This window comes from Pyrgilauda ruficollis, unplaced genomic scaffold, assembly GCF_017590135.1.
Source record: "Pyrgilauda ruficollis isolate IOZ18807 unplaced genomic scaffold, ASM1759013v1 scaffold37, whole genome shotgun sequence".
Classification (NCBI taxonomy): Eukaryota; Metazoa; Chordata; class Aves; order Passeriformes; family Passeridae; genus Pyrgilauda; species Pyrgilauda ruficollis.
The window spans coordinates 4,344,798-4,361,150 of NW_024525156.1; the positions used below are offsets into that span (position 1 = coordinate 4,344,798).

At 39.5% G+C, this 16,353-nt stretch overlaps 1 protein-coding gene across 1 annotated transcript; it reads right to left on the bottom strand.

Annotated features, from left to right (window-relative positions):
• Positions 1-181: 181 nt before the first annotated feature.
• On the bottom strand, positions 182-15,209 carry CUNH7orf57 (chromosome unknown C7orf57 homolog). The gene is made up of 7 exons (XM_041475877.1): positions 15,044-15,209; positions 14,699-14,807; positions 14,410-14,572; positions 8,218-8,318; positions 6,998-7,134; positions 4,823-4,882; positions 182-384 (listed from the first exon to the last, which is right to left on the bottom strand). The coding sequence occupies exons 1-7, from the start codon at positions 15,207-15,209 to the stop codon at positions 182-184; spliced, it is 939 nt and encodes a 312-aa protein (XP_041331811.1).
• Between the last annotated feature and the right edge of the window lie 1,144 nt (positions 15,210-16,353).

Below are 16,353 nucleotides of genomic sequence, written 5' to 3' on the forward strand. Positions count from 1 at the left end.
GGCCCGGTTAACTCCCTGCGCGCCGGGGAGGCTGCGGGAAGCGCCGTGCTCCGGGCGGGCACCGGGCGCGGCTGTGGCAATGATGCCGGGAACGGTGGGGATGCAGCCGGCGTGCGGGGAGCGCGGGGCTCCGGGCATCGGCGGAGAGCTGCTGCCAAGGGCACGGGCGTTCGGGAGAACCTTATCGTGGAGATAGATACGGATACAGATACAGATGCAGATACAGATGATACAGACGCAGGTGTCGGCCGAGGATGGCGGAGTCGGGTCGGTGCCTGTGCCTGCCCTTGTGCGTGTCGGTGCGCACACACCGTGATCCCGCTCTCATGGGCATCAGGGCACTGCAACGGCGGTGCGACAAAAGAGCAGAGACGGCTTCGGCTGCTGGAAGCGTAAATTTAACATTGTTCGTACAGTCACTGAAAACACCAAACCCACAATCCTGCAGTGAAATTTTAAAAGGAAGTTTTCCTACCAGAACCACACTGTAGTTTGTCATAGTAGGGAATACTGGGGAGACGGAGCAACTAAAATCTTCATGGCAGAGAACTTTCCGTGTCTCAGGACAGTAAACACATTAGGCACAAGGCATTGCCGAGATGTATTTATTAAAAAATCATGTATTGGGCATTTAGATTAAAATTTTTTCATATCCTCTCTCACACCAAAGGACTTTGTATGGGAAGAGAGAGAGATCCCTTGCACAGATGCATTTCTAGGCATAAACGACATGCAAGAGGAATTGCTAAGAAACTCAGAAAAATGTCATCTGTTCAGGTTGTTTGGATTTCCAGTGGGTGAAACAGGACAGGTTCATAATCCATCTTCCAGTTTCCTTTTCTTTAAATATTTGTCAAGACTTCCAAGCTACAGTAGTGGACAAACACCTTAGAAAAGTTTAATTCTGTGGAAGAAAGTTTTCCTTTAAACAGGAATATTACCTACCCCTTCATCTCAAGATCCAGTGAAAAGTCTACTTTAGCTTTCAGGTTGTTTTCCATTCAGCTATATATTAAGCAAATCAATGTAAATTGCTAATTTTTATATAATAAGGTTACCATAGTTACGTTGTCTGAAATGTTCAATAAATTATGCATTTCTATGAGTCTAATAATTGGCAGTAACCTTTGCTCTCAGTTATCACTAAAAAACTTTAAATCTCCTTTTAGCTTCCTGGTTTTGTAGCGTAGTGTTTGAGTTTTCATTCCGTTTTGTAGTTTAGTGGAAAGGATACTAATGTCATTTAGAAGGGTGAAAAATACACAGCTACATACTGGGGTAATAATAACAATAGGCAACCAGGGTCAATTTTCAGGTTTTTGTATTGCAGGGATGAAAATTTGAGCTATGGAAAATAAGGCTGTCTGTCACAATCAAACGTATTCTCCCTTGTGCTCACCATAAACCATTTTCACAGTCAATTGGTGAAATAATTCAGTGCAGCTGTTTTACCCACGTCATTTTGATTGTTCAGTTATTCTGGATGTTTTGTATCATGACCACTATTAATAGAAGGACAAAATGTGCTAAGACTGAACTTCTTTATTTCTATTTCTAGCTTTTTCTCCCACACTATAACATAATATGTAACTACATTCTGAAAAAATATCTGTGGAGAAGAGCAAGAATATGAAGCTATTTATTTACAGAAAGAAATTGGGCTTCATCCTACATCTTTTACAACTCAGCCTGCATATTCAGCACAGATAATAGTATTTTAGATAAGCCCAAATCAAGGGAATTTTAGATGCTTCAGAAGCACATGGGGCAATTGAATTTTTGCTTGTATTGCTACACAAAGAAAGTTAATGAATACGTACCCTTGATCTTTGGAAGCTTGTTTGTATTTTAGTCTAGTCCAAAAAGACATAATTGGTTAGAATTATGTATTAGAAATATATTAGACTTCACTACAGTGAAATGGCTGTGTATAAAAGGAAAATTATTCTCCAGTCGCTAAACTGCCAAGTTATTGTTAAATCTTTACGTGGAATTCTCTTTTAGAAACATTTACACACTCAGTATTTTGGATGCAATTCATAAAATCTAACTGCACTTTTGTTTTATCTTTGGGGTTCCAAAGCAATCAGTATTCAAAAAAAAAAAGAAAAAATCTCACTACTTAAAGGCATTCAGGGCAGAAATAGAGCACAAGACAATGAAACAAATGTTTCAGCATTTAAAACAATAAGGCAAGATTTTGTAATAAGCACCCAGATTTTGACTTTGGCATTTCTCTGAAAAACAGAAATGGAAAACCAGAAGCTTCCACCACTTTTACATGGAACTGCTGATGACTTTGAAAACTGCCAGCTGCATGACTGCATTGACTCAGAAGTAAATAGAACAATGTGATTACTGTGATAAGGTGAATTCAAGCAGCATACTTCCATCTTTGGGTTCAGCTGGAGCTTTTGATTTCTTACACCACTTTGACTTCCCCTTGATGTCCCTTGGAAAACAGGCAAGTTACTTGTCTCGTGCAGCTCTCTGTTACTCTGAATCCACAGATTCCAGGACCACCCTCTTGTGAAGAGAAATCTCTGGCTGTTAATATTCTAACTCACAGTATTGAAACTGTGATCCATTCAGATTCAGTGGACCAACAGTGCAAAACAATTCTCTCCTTGGATTGACTAAGGAATGCTGAATACACATTAATGGCCATCATTTAAGTTGGAAAAGACCACCAGGATCATCAAGTCCAACTTAACTGAACACCACCTTGTCCAGCAAAGCCATAGCACTGTCATGTACAGTTGCTTCTTGAACACTTCCAAGAATGGTGACTCTACCACTTCCCTGGACAGCCCATTCCAATGCTTAACCCTACTTTCAGTGAAGAAATTCTTCCTGATGTCCAACCTGAATCTCTCCTGCCTGTTTCATCTTATTCTCTCAGTGGCTGGCCGGGAGAAACCAACATCCACCTGGCTACAAACTCCTTTTAGGCACTTGTAGAGTGGTAACGTCACCCCTGAACCTCCTTTTCTGCAGTCTAAACAGCCCCAGCTCCCTCAGCTGCCCCTCATAGGACTTACTTTCTCAAACCTTCACCAGTTCTGTTGCCCTTTACTGGAGTCACTCCTAAGAGTTGCGTTCCACATTTTCTCTCCCCTGTCCTGCTGGGAAGGGGAGTGGTAGAGAGGCTTGGCAGGCACGTGATATCCAGCCAAGGCCAACTCATCACAACTGGTCAGGTTTTAATGCTGTGAGCACCAACTCTGGCATCCCCTGATAGGGTGGCTGAGAAAACTGGATTTCCCCAACAGCTCTGCCTTCACAGCAAAATTAATGGTTTCAGTGTATCTGGACATAATTTGCAACACAAATTGTAAGTGAAGACAGATACAAGGTAAGTAACGTCACACACCACTAAAGTTACATCTTGATGTACGCTTTTTTTATATTTAGAAAAATTTGCTGAGTAGCCAATAACTGTATATTTAAGCATTTGAACATGTTTTCAGCCTTTTATTTTTTTTAAATACAATTTAGTTGAATTGTTCAAAATAATGGATAGCAAAGATGGACTCAGGTGCTAGGTCAAACAACATCAACAGCAAAATTTCTACAGTTTGCTGACAATTTTGAGGGTTCAGATTAGCAATGGTTTACCTATTTCCAATCAATTATTACATCAAGGTCCTAAAGTAACAGTATTAAACCAAATACTCTAAACATTCTGTTCAAATAAATATATATTTATTAATTAATTTTAGAAGTTTCAGGACTTGGATTCAAAGGTGCAAAATGTACTGAATGTAATCTGAAGAGGAAATTCTAAAAATTAAGTGTTTACTTTTCATGCTATTAGCAAAAAACATGGTAATGAAATTGCACCCACTTTCTAGTGGACTTTATAATCAATATTTAATTATTAATAAGATTTCAGGGATATATCCTAATCCAAGTAGATAAAATAGCAAGCATTGAAATATCAGTGCACCTTAACTTTTTCAAAATATTAAAGTACAACATCCATACATTGCTGTTTCAAAGTACAAACTTCTGCTGGTGTGAATAAACACAGTGATCTAGCATATAATATTTTTGTTGCAGTCAAGACTTCAGGATAGATAATTTTTTTATCTAACAGCTGAAAGTGCAGACATCATTGATAGCTGGGTCCATAGAACTGTTAACCAATGATTCAGCTTCTATATAACAAGACTAAATCAGGAAATGCCACCAGGTCTTTAATTATGTGGCTGAACACTATGACTGATCAATTAGTTCTTGTGCAGCAGGCACAGCAATAGAACTGTCCTAGAAAGCTGAGTGTCTGTTCAAAGTAAATGAGCTCTTGGGATGAAGAAGCAGTCTTTTCAGTGAAGGTTTGACTTTTTTACTGCAGGTATCCACACCAGTTCAATTCTTTCTATCTACATTTCATCCCATACTGTACAGTTCCCCTTCACCTTTCTTTGTGGCATAATTCATGAGTACAGCTGTACCTAACTGAAAAAACTTGTTGTTAATAGCATGCCTGTGTCTAGTCAAGTCAGCAGCAATATGGTAACCCTGTTTGAGAACAGCAAAGCAACAGTAGTCTCGTGCAGGAGAAAACCTCAGCTTTGCTTTATTTTGTTTATTATATTAAGAAAAGGTCTAGGACTAAGCACTGACAGCTGTTGTCTGTTCTTTAAAATTTGCTGCAATCAAGCCAAACAAAGTTCATCCATCTCGCAAACATCTCAATCAGGGATGAGTTAAGTTACAAAAATAATCTAGTCAACAATCTAGTCAACATGTAAATAGTGGGGTACATAGGCAATACAAAGCTTTAGTTCCCCCAAAAATCTTTCAAGTTACCTATTACATCCCTGAAAGGGTGGCTTTAACTCATTGCTTGCAGGTGGTGATTCAGATCGTTCTGAATCTGCAATAGGAAAAAAAAGATTAAAGTTTACAGAATAACTTCAACCATAATAATAAAAAGGTCAGCTAAAATTTTTGGCTTCTTTCTCATGTCAAAAATACACATAAATTCCACTACTTTTAATTTTGAATTAACAAGATAAACAAGCTACCTAAGAAATTTGCAGTATGATGCAAATCTCTATCCCAAAACAAAGGGATTATAGATTTACATACGGAATGGGTTGTATCTCCTTCCTGCTGTGTCTAGGGCTTATTCTGTGCAAGTAAGAACAGAGAAAGCTCCATCTCAAAAGGGAGCTGCAATGTGCTCATGCTGCCAATTGCTTTGGATGAACAGAAAAAAGTACACAAGTGGGAAAAAACTAAAAGCACTACTGTCAGTAATCACCTAAAAGAATGAAAAGGACACAGTCAAAACTGAAGGAAGATACACATCTGGATGAAACCATATTGTTAAGAGCATTAAAAGCAATCTCCTTTTACACTGTGATACAGAACAGATCTCAATCGGAATAGGTATGATTGCAAACAAAGGCAATAGAAGCAAAGTAGGTACCACATTATAAAAAAAAATTGAAAAATATAGCAACTCAAAACTTAGATGTATCTATATTTCAACCTATGCAGCACACTGACTTTTCATAAGCCTTTACAGAGTACCCATATTTTTCTTCTCTTTTGCCTAAGTGTTATAACCAAACCAATTTCATGCTTACTCTGAAAAATCTTCAGGTTTTCTTTGTATCTCAGATGTCTCATTAGAGGCACACATATTAAAGAAATCAACTATCACCAAATTAAGGAAATTGAGATTTTGAAATCCCCTTTAACTTTACTCAGAGTAATGGGAAAGAAAAATGTCAGCGCACAAGAAAGTTGAGCAGAATCTGAAAACAAAGAAGAATATTCAAGATTTTCTTTCATGCTGAGGAAGAGCATTTTTAGACTTCATGGTTGAATTGCTGGGTCACTGAACCTCTCAAAGCAGCATCCTCTGCATGATCAGTTTGGATACTTAAGTTAACTTGAAAAGTGGCTTCTTCATTTTCCTTCAGATCCAGACCGCAATCTGGCTTCATCCCTCAAGTTTTATGACATTTTTTCTTCTGAACAAAACCACACAACTTCTAGTTCTCTGTTTTCTCCTGATGCTTACCTGGAGGAAGAGGTTTTGCACACCAAAAAAAACCCAAAACCAATAAAACTGTAGATACATTAATGGAAGACAAAAAATTAATTCAGACAGAGCTGAAGTGGCAGAAAAAATTAAAATACCTGGCCTCTAAGACTTTCATACATCAATATATCAAGGCCAAGGGAATAATGACAATGCCAACATATACAAAAGGATTCCCTGACACAAATTTAAAAAAAAATAAATTCTGGTGCACGGAATGGGAGGTCCAATAGCATTTCCAAACATTGCTATAGAAAACTGATAGAGCCAGCAGGGTTACCAAAGCAAAAGGTCTTTGACAGAAGTAAGAGAAAATTTCCCACTCTTTAACCTTCGTATTTGTTTCCAAGTGAGGTCTTTCATAACTATTACTATTGTGCATGATAAAGTAAGGTTTGAAGGCATGACATTGGATAACTTTTTTTCCTTAAACTTCTGAAATTCCACTGTCTTCAATAATGTGCATATATTTATTTTGACAAATTTCTACAAGCAGTCATCTATTTCTTAAACACAAGTTTCAATGACACTTGTGACAGAAGTTTTTGGAAAAATATTAGGAGCAAAAGAATATTCATAACAACTAGGCAACAAATATTTTACAGTCTGCTTAAATTTAGGCAGGGTGGCTGTGTCCCTGCAGTATTTTATGGAAACATCACAGAGAAGCCCCTGGATCAGAACACAGAAGCCCCTGGATTGGAACAGAGCATACTGTAATTGTAGAGATGAAAAAAGTCCATGAAAGCGCCTGCCTTCACTGACTACAAACAGGAGCACTCCTTTCTTTAGCTGGTCATAGGGTATTGTAAACTAAGCACAACAATTCAATGTGTCTCACCATATTCAGAGAGCCACACAAATATTGAGGCTGCCCTCTGCTGTTACCTTGTGAGTCCAGCTGGTTTTAAAAGAAACAGCTTTCAATAATGTTACCTTCAGAGTGCTCACTATTTTCTGATGTTTCTTCAATCTTTTTTTCCCATCCAGTATTCTGCTGCAACCAGTCAGTCCCATAACCATTGCTTATTAATTTGCTAAAATTTACTGCTTCACTTTCTCTCTTAGCAGGCCTGTAAATACAAATATATTAAAGGAAAACCAAAGCAAAAAGTAAACAAAAATAGGGGCTAGGTGGAAAAAATATTTTGCACAGAAAAGACCTTATAATTTATTTCTAATTATAGCATTAATTTAAAAATGTAACCATTTATAGCCTTATAATTTATTTATAAATAACAAAACATATATTTTACATGTAATCATCTAAGAAGAAAAACCAAAAATAAACAACCAAAAGCACAGAACTATGCCTGATTTAGTACTGTACAAATTTACATGAGAAGAGACATCTGTTTCATTGGAATTTTACATGTATAATGCTTACACAGTTCTGATCTTAAAGACAAAAGGTGCAAAAGAATGTGTAAATGAAAAAGGCTGACAGTACTCATTCTGTGGTGCACAAAAGTGAAATTATGTTACAAATTTTCTATTAAATTCATTTGACAGTTTAATCACTTATTTGGCAGCATTAACATAGTTCTAAAACATACTAGGACTACTGATGACTGAGCAATAAATTTTTAAGACAAAGTATACAGAAACAATTCAGCTGTGCACACAGCTGATGATGTGATTATATCGCATCACAAATTACATAAAAATTTGCTTAAAATTCCTCTTTCAGGTGTTCATCAGAGCATTTTTGCTCTGTATGGCCTTATAAAGGCAACAGTTTATGTCTTTTCTTAAAGTGTCAGTCCTACATGTTTCTATGTAACCTACATTGACAGAACTAACAATGTAGATTATAATTTTCACCTGTTCGCTGGTATTAAGAAAAAAAAAAACAAGTTTAGAATACCAAAAAATTCTGCTACATGAAGATATGCTACTTTATGCTTAGTTTCGTAACACAAAGTTATATCAAATAATTTTCTAATACGAGTTAAAGTACTGTTATTTTAGTTGCTTTAGAGGCTTTTAAAACTATTTTAGTATCACATATGAAGCAAATTTAACAGCAATAAATATCCACAAGGTCCATACACATATCTACTAATTCCTGCATTTTCATAAGGAGCAATTTTACTTGTACACATGAATAGTTGCAGGCTTAGGTGTTCAATGATTTTCAAAAATGTACTACTTACACGGGTGGGAAGGAAAGCTTATTTTCTCCACTAAATTCCTTGTTAGTAGAAACAGTTGGCATTCTGCTTGGATATTTAGGGGTTATAGGTGGAAGCTTTACCTGTGTTAGAGAAATCTTAGCTCAAAAAAAAGGAGTTATGAAGAAAATAACCAGGAAGATTATATGATAGCATGGCCTTCAAAAGTGAGGATGATATTAAAGGCCTGAATGTATTCAAATTTCCATGTCTTATGTACATTATTTCCATAAGAACTAGTAATGGATTACTGAGGAATAACAAAAGATAAAGCAGCCCCTTAGTTATTCTACATGAGATTAGCTGCTTTCTCTCTCCACAATGTGCTTTACACAAGCCTTTCCCTCACAGTACACTTCAAATTAAGCCTCAAATCCAAAACTTATCCACAGCAACCTCTCATCTTGGTCCATTTGTTTGTATGCAGAATATGAAAACAGACCAGCCTCACTAAAGTCAGGAGGACTAGAAATTAACATATGGTTTAACTGCTACTTCTTTTTCAGTTTGTTTGGATTTTGTTTTTTAATAAAAAGCATAAAACATCCTATATAATAAGAAAAGAGTTGTGGTATATTAATTAGAGAGGTTTGATATTCAAACAAATACATACATATATATATATATAGGGAAAGCCTACAACAGAAAAATATATTTTACTTTTATCATCTTTCCAATGAGAGGTAAAGAAACTCAGTGTTGACTAAAAGACTGAAATATGACACCTGGAAAGCCAGGGAAAGACAACTCACACTCCAGAACTGAAAGTGGGAAAACCAGTAAGTAGTGGAAAAACATGAGCAACACAAACCAAACTCTTTATTTTAACTTTGATCAAAATCAACAGCTACTAAAGGGTCAACTTACCTCCCTCTCAAATAAAAGGATGAAATTAAATATCCTCAACAACTCCCTGATATTTTTCACTAAATAGTTGCTAAGAAATTCTGAGTTAAAAAAAAACAGAACATCTTTAAAAACTACTTACAGTTTCCATTACTGCACAAAGAAAAGTGGACAAGGGGGAAGTCCTGAAGATAGCACAGAATTTTCAAAGCTTATTAACAAAGTTTTTGTGTTACACTAATATATCCTTTTAATTAGAACCTATATATTATTTGACAATTTTATTTTTTAAAAATGGAACACATGAGAGTGCCCCATGGAATAAATAAGAGATATTACTTGCAGGTTATTTACAAACAAATCAGGAGAGAGTAACTAAAAGTGAAATGTATCACTCTGTAAACTTACAAGCACCTTAAGGATAACAATACTTTCCACCTATATGGACATAGATATGGCAATACAGTAAACAGAGCAAAAAATTATGAAGTGCAAAAATTAGATGCATGAACAGCAGTCACACTTGGATTCCAGGCACTACAAAACACCCATGAAAACCTCTATAAGGAGAAGATTCCAAAATGTAAACACACCAAGGACTTCTCAAGGAGCTTGTGCACAGTGAGTATGGAAAGAGCAAACAAAAGTATAATGGCCTTTGAATACACCTAATTAGGAAGCCAAAAAGAAAAGGCAGATCTGAATGTTCAGAGAATGTGTTTTCTTATTATCTTGAAGAAAGTGAAGCCTGGACAGGCAGTTGTACTGATTCTGAGCTAGGATGTCAATGCAAACACGTGTGAAGTCAGTGAAACCCCTTCCAACTTCAGTGGAATCAGACTGGGCCATTTGCCAAAGAAGAAGAGCTGAGATTAGCAAGAGCACACAGTGATATCAGAGGCAGCTACGTGAGAGGAAAAGGAGGGTCTTTGTCCAACCTGGAGGTTAAAAACCACATTACCTGCTTAGAACTGCTTTTCAAGTTTGTTCACACTTCTTGCTGAAGCAGCCTATTTGTGTTTAACATTTCAAAAATGCCATCCCATTGTGCAGAAATGCTAGCACTGCCTTCCCTCTATCACCAGACTGGACCACTTCAGATCTGACACGCAGGTTTCAGATCCAGGACACAATTACCTACAGTTTCAATTGACAAAAACAACCTCAGGTGACATTTGTCACATGCTGATGTCAGGATGGCACACAGGGCAACACAGAAACACAACTCAATTTGATAGGATAAACAAATAGCAGATGAAGAGAGATGAAATTTCCCTCTTGGCATCAAAAAGAAGCAAAAGGAAAGGAGGCCTAGTAATTAAAGAGTTAATTAAAGGACAAAGAGCAGAAGCTAGAGAGATTTTTACTAGAGACAGAAAAACGTTCAAACTGTCCAAAATAAAGTCAAGAAAAAGAAAGAGGAGAAGAAGGTAAAGAGAAAAGTCTTGAAGGCTGTGAGCAGGAGCATTATTTTAAATATTACCTTTCTTGGCATTAAATGAGAGGCTAGCTTATACTGCAGGGATCAAAACACTCCCTACTGTTCAAGTAAACTAATCAATGACAAAAGTGGCAAAGGAACAGACCAGAATTGGCTTTGGAGGGCACCTGCGATCTGTTCAGGTGCTATTTGTTACTTTGCTGGGCAAATTCAGCATTAAAAGCAGACTCTTGTGCCACTACACTCCAATGATTACAGCTGAGGGGGCTTTTTCCCTTTGACAAGTCTCTATTTAGTAGCAGCCATCAATTTTCCCAGATAAAACAAACTACACAGGGCATTTTTTTTTACAAACAAACTACACAGGGCATGTTCTTGGTTTAAAGTGTTTTCTCCCTCTGTGAAGAGATGGTAACAATATACTCTAAAAATTACTATGTTTATTACAAATACATATTTATTAATCTTGGATTAAAGAAATATGACATAGAATATGCATTGTGCCTGGCTAGTATATGAAGACCAATGGATATCTGCTGACAACATGGTAAGATAAAAGCCTTTAGATGAAATCCTGGTTCCTGTGTGATCAAGGACAAAATTCTAGATTACTTTTCAAATCTCTCTCTGATGTAAAATCCTGGCCTCAGATGAGCAACCATTTTGCACATACATAACTAAGTACATATGCATATATACACAGACATTTCAGGCAAGTGCCTGAAAGAGAGAACTTGGGAGATGAAGGAGTAATCTTACTGGTGGGCTGCAGGGATATTGCCAAATGCTGATGCAAATTCTGATGACACCTCCAACTGACCTCTCATCCATACAGGCCTCCCTCCTTCTTAAGGTCACAGCTTTTTCAACCCAATCCAGCTGGTCCATAAGATGCACAGGCAAAAGGACCACTGAATCACAGAATGGTTTGGCTTAAAGGGTTCTTAAAGATCATCTAGTTCCACCCCCCTGCCACAGGGACACCTTTCACTAGACCAGGTAGCTCAGAGCTCCATCCAGCCTGACTCTGAATACTTCCAGGGATGGGGCATCCACAATTTCACTGGACAACTTGTGCCAGTGCCTCACCACTCTCACAGTAAAAAATTTTTTCCTATCATCTAGTCTAACCCTACTCTCTTCGAGTTCAAATCCTGTCACAAATCCCCTTGTCCTGTCACTACATGCCCTTGTGAAAAGTCCCTCTCTATCTTTCTTGCAGGGTCCTTTCAGGTACTGGAATGTCATAACTAGGTCACCCCAAAGCCTTCTCTTCTCCTGGATGAACAATCCCAACTCTCTCAGCCTTTCTACATAGGAGAGCTGCTCCCTTCCTCTGATCATATTTGTGCCTTCCTCTGGATTCCTCCAACAGTTCCCTATTTTCCCTGTGCTGGGGCCCCCAGAGCTGGATGCAGCACTGCAGGTGGGGTCTCACCAGAGCAGAGCAGAGGGGCAGAATTCCCTCCCTTGCCCTGCTGGCCACGTTGCTTTGGATGCAGCCCAGGACACATTTGGCTTTCTGGACTGTGAGTGCCCATGGCTGGGTCAAGTCCACACTCTCATCCACCAGCATCCCCAAGTCCTTCTGGGCAGGGCTGCTCTCCATCTGTTCATCCCCCGCAGCCTGTGCTGATAACAGGGGTTGTCCCAGCACAGGTGCAGGACCTTGCACTTGGTCTTATTAAACCTTGTGAGATTTCCATGGGCTGCTTCTCCGTGGGCCAGAAGTCCATTACTTTGCCATGAGCACATAGGTTAAATCCTTCATGCATTACTACTCTTTGCTGATTTGCAAAATCCCCATGTAATGGTCCCCTGGATCTCCAGTCCTCCTCAACATAGCAGCAACCACAAGGAAAAGTAGAGATTTTAATACTTCAGAACAAAGCAGCATAAAGCCTTAAACCTTCAAAGCAAAGGCCCACTTGGGAACAATGTTTTCCAAACAGAGCAGAAGAGGTACCCTTAGAGGTTAAGCGGTTTTGCACTTGTTCCTAAGTATGCCCTTTGGGATTTAACTCCACAATTGCATCATGCATGTCTCTTCTGAATAACTGCTTAGTCACACTGGACGGAAAAATATTTTCAATACATTCAGTCTCATACTATCAGAAATACCTGAGGTAGTTTTCTGCTGCAGTGCCATCATGTAGACAAATAAATAAATTGAACATTCCTTAGGAATTTGCCTGTGGTGTTTTGGAATATATTATTCTTACCTTTCAACATACAAGATGTATTGCAAAAAACTAAACTTGAGACTCTTTGGTAGGGCTAGTTTCATTGTCTCACCTGGAAGACTCTTTGGGAAGGTACTTTAAGAGCATGGCATAGAAACTTCCCAAAAGAGGATATTCAAGAAGTAGCTGTGAAAGAAGCACCATGTGACATTTCAAGATACCTGACGTGCTTTTCAGTGTACAACAAAGATACTGTGAAGCACAGCCAAACGAGAGATAGCGGTGTGGACGTAGAGCTAAACGTACCAACACAGAGTCTGTGTTCCCAGGCACCTAATCTTACAGAAAAAAGACTTGGTAGAACCTTAGGCAAAACTTCACTTCAGCTTGCAGGAGAATAGTGTAAATTATATAAGAGGGCCTCAGCATATTAGCAATCTGAGCTGAATATATAACATATATTCACTGTGCATTTAGTCCTAAGTGAAGCGCATGACTGAATGAAACAGGGAACACATGAAACTTTCAGATACATGACTGAATGAAACTGGGTCTCAACCAAACTCCACCAAAACTGAAAGGAACCTCAGTTTCACTTTACAAGTCAGTATATGGGCTTGAACTACTATTATCAAAGTTAAGTTTGACTCTTAGAGCACTGAATGTAATTGGTTCTTAAGTAATGGAGTGAGGAACAGCACTTCCTCTCCATCCTAGCTCAGTTCCTTTAAGAGGCACAGCAGCAAGTCAAGTTTTTATTTTCAGCACCTTAAATCTATGATAGAAAAAATATATGGAAGCTTCACCTATAAGCATCAGGCAAATTACAGTTTAAACATAGGTTGCTTGTTTGCCTGTTGCCACAGACCCAGTAAACATTCCCAAGCCTATTCAGTAATGAAGTGTTCCCATTTACACAAGACATCATTCTGAATTTGCACCAGTTATTCATCTCAGCAAAGGCTGAGGACTTTTTTTTCCTAAAGTGCCCAACATCTGCCTTTCTGTTGAAGGGAGGTACTAGTGTTCAAGTACATCAAATGTCCTTCCAGGTATACCCCAAAGGCCTATGGCAGATGCAGCAACTGAGTTTACAGAGGATATTTAGAAAACATAAGGCTTCAGTATCTAAACTGGGCAGGGGCAGGGAGGGTGAAAGAGGGAGGATAGCAGAGAGGTCTCCAAGACAAAACACCAGTGTCAGTACAGAAAGGTTTGTTTGGGGCACAGCTTGTGTTATACTTCCTTTGTCTTGGATACATCTTTCATTCAAAGACAGATAACACAGTATCTTTGGGCAGTCCAAATTTAATTTCAATTTCAAACTAAATTAAACTCCTTTTTCAGAATAGTCTTCTGTTCTCATCCTCTTTCTTCGTCACCCAAGATTACTGAACAAATGTCTCTTCACCAAGAATGAATTGCAGAGGAAATAAAGCATAAGAATAAAACTAACTACTGCTTTTTATTTATACTGACGTATATATACCATATAATGTGATGGGAAACTGTGTTTCTGGTTCTCACACTACACCTGCAGCACTTAAGAAAACATGTCTTTCTTCTTGTTCTCAAACTGCAATATAAAAATTGATTCTGGAATACAGAAACATGGATTACAGCTTCCCTCCTATAAGAAGCAACAGAGATGTGTTCACAAGCCCTACAAACAAAGCATTATCACGGGGTGCCTCTCCATCCTACCTTCTTTTTCTCTGCATGTTCTTTGTCCTCAGCCTCCCGCTGCCAAACACTTTCAGTATCAAACTCAAAAGGCCCTCTTCTTGTCTCATAACTCTTACTGTGATGGTCATCAGCAATAAACTCTCTGTGAACCATATAATCTGGTAGAGAGGAAACACAGCTCCTGCAGGCAAAGATTTAATGCTTGCTTGTACAAGGTATACAAATCCTGCACTCTAGTACAGAAGCATTCAGAAATGTTAATAGATGAAGAGGGAGGCCAAGATGTGTTGGGCCTCAGCAATCTTACCATGTCTTCTCAATCCTTGCAGTATTGGCACTGTGTGAGTACCAGTCAGGTGCAGCACATGCTGCTGGATGGGACTTCATTACCACAGGAGTGTAGTGCCTCAGTAGGTCTGGAAAGAAAAAGACAAAAGCCAGTACTTTTCTGACTTCTTATGTAGTTGCAAAAGTGCTACCTTTGTTTTCAGATTGCTGTTTTGTCAGGAAGAAATTAATCTCCCCATTTTTTCCACAACTTTATTTCAAAAGTCCAGAGGATCCTTCTGTAGCATCTACAAACACTTTACACCACACTCAAGCAAAGCCAAAGAAAACAAAGAAAAATCAAAGAAGCAAGACAGATGCTCACCAGGTCGCCCTCCTTGCTTTGCCAGCCTCACATAAGCTGAATCAGCCTCTTTGATCCACTTCCTGTGGCACCCAGACAGTGGCACTTCATGGGGAGCCCTTGAAAAGTCACTGAGACCCAGAATCTGGGAGGGAAGTGGGCTCTTCTCTGGTTGTTTGAGTGGCATGGGGTATTGCTTCCTGCAATAATGGAAAAGAAGATATTTATGGTAAAAGTTAACTGATAGCATCCCTTTTTCGGGCAACTTAACAAATTGAGCCCACCTGGAACATGAATGAGGTGCTACATTTCATCGTGAAGACAATAGACCAGGCTTGCTCATTCTGGAGGATATAGCACAAGCAATTTCTGGAGAATCACAAGCAAAACACTTTTGTTTCAGTTCTGAGACAACATTGAAGTTTTCCTGTAAAGTGCTCTCATACAGAGGATCGTGCCTCTTCATTCAGAAAACTATTTCCAAGGACACATCAAAAGCAGTGAGAAGCACACAAGACAGCAGAAAACACTTCAGTCTTTGCTTTCCTTTCCTTCACATGTACTAACTAAAAGCAAAGACAGTAGCTGTCCATTGGCAGGTCTTTATTTGTTAAGCCAAACCCAATCCCCAAATAAAAAGAAATTTAAAAATCAACACCAAACGCCCTACTTCTCCATGCATTACTTTCTCAACTTATAGTGAGCAAAAGAAAACATAAACAAATCCTTCAAAATAGGAAAATGAAAATCCTTCAAAATAGAAAAATAGGCAGATAGATAAGAAAAGCGCAGTACGAGGTATTGTGCCATAAAAGATGCACAGGCACTTACCGGAGCGACTCCAGCTGCAGCTGATGCCGTTCCGTCGGTGTAAGGACACCACTTCCAGGCAGCAGCTCACTGAGGAGCTCCTGGCACACACACACACGGGCTGGCTGCGCCCAAACTCAACCCCAATAAACAGCCGAGGGCGCTGCCTCTCCCCGCGGTCCGGGACGCAGAGGCACCAGCCGAGCCCGCTGCCGCCTCCCGGGCGGCTCCGTCCCCCGGCGCTCTCCCGCTGACGGCGCTCGGGGTCCCCGCTGCCGCCGTGGCTGCACCTCAGGGACCGAAGGGCGATTCCCCGAGGCGCGAGCCGCAACTCCCGGGGAAGGGGCGGGATGAAGCCTGAAGGGGAGACGCGGACAGAGCCGGACCCCGTCGGGGGCGGAGCGGGGCAGCCCGGCCCGCGGTACTTCCCTCGCTCTTTCCTTTCTCCTGCGGGGTGGAAGCTCGGCGCGTTGCTCTCCGCCGCCCGCAGCAGCAGGGGTGCAGAGCGGAGTGGGGGCGGC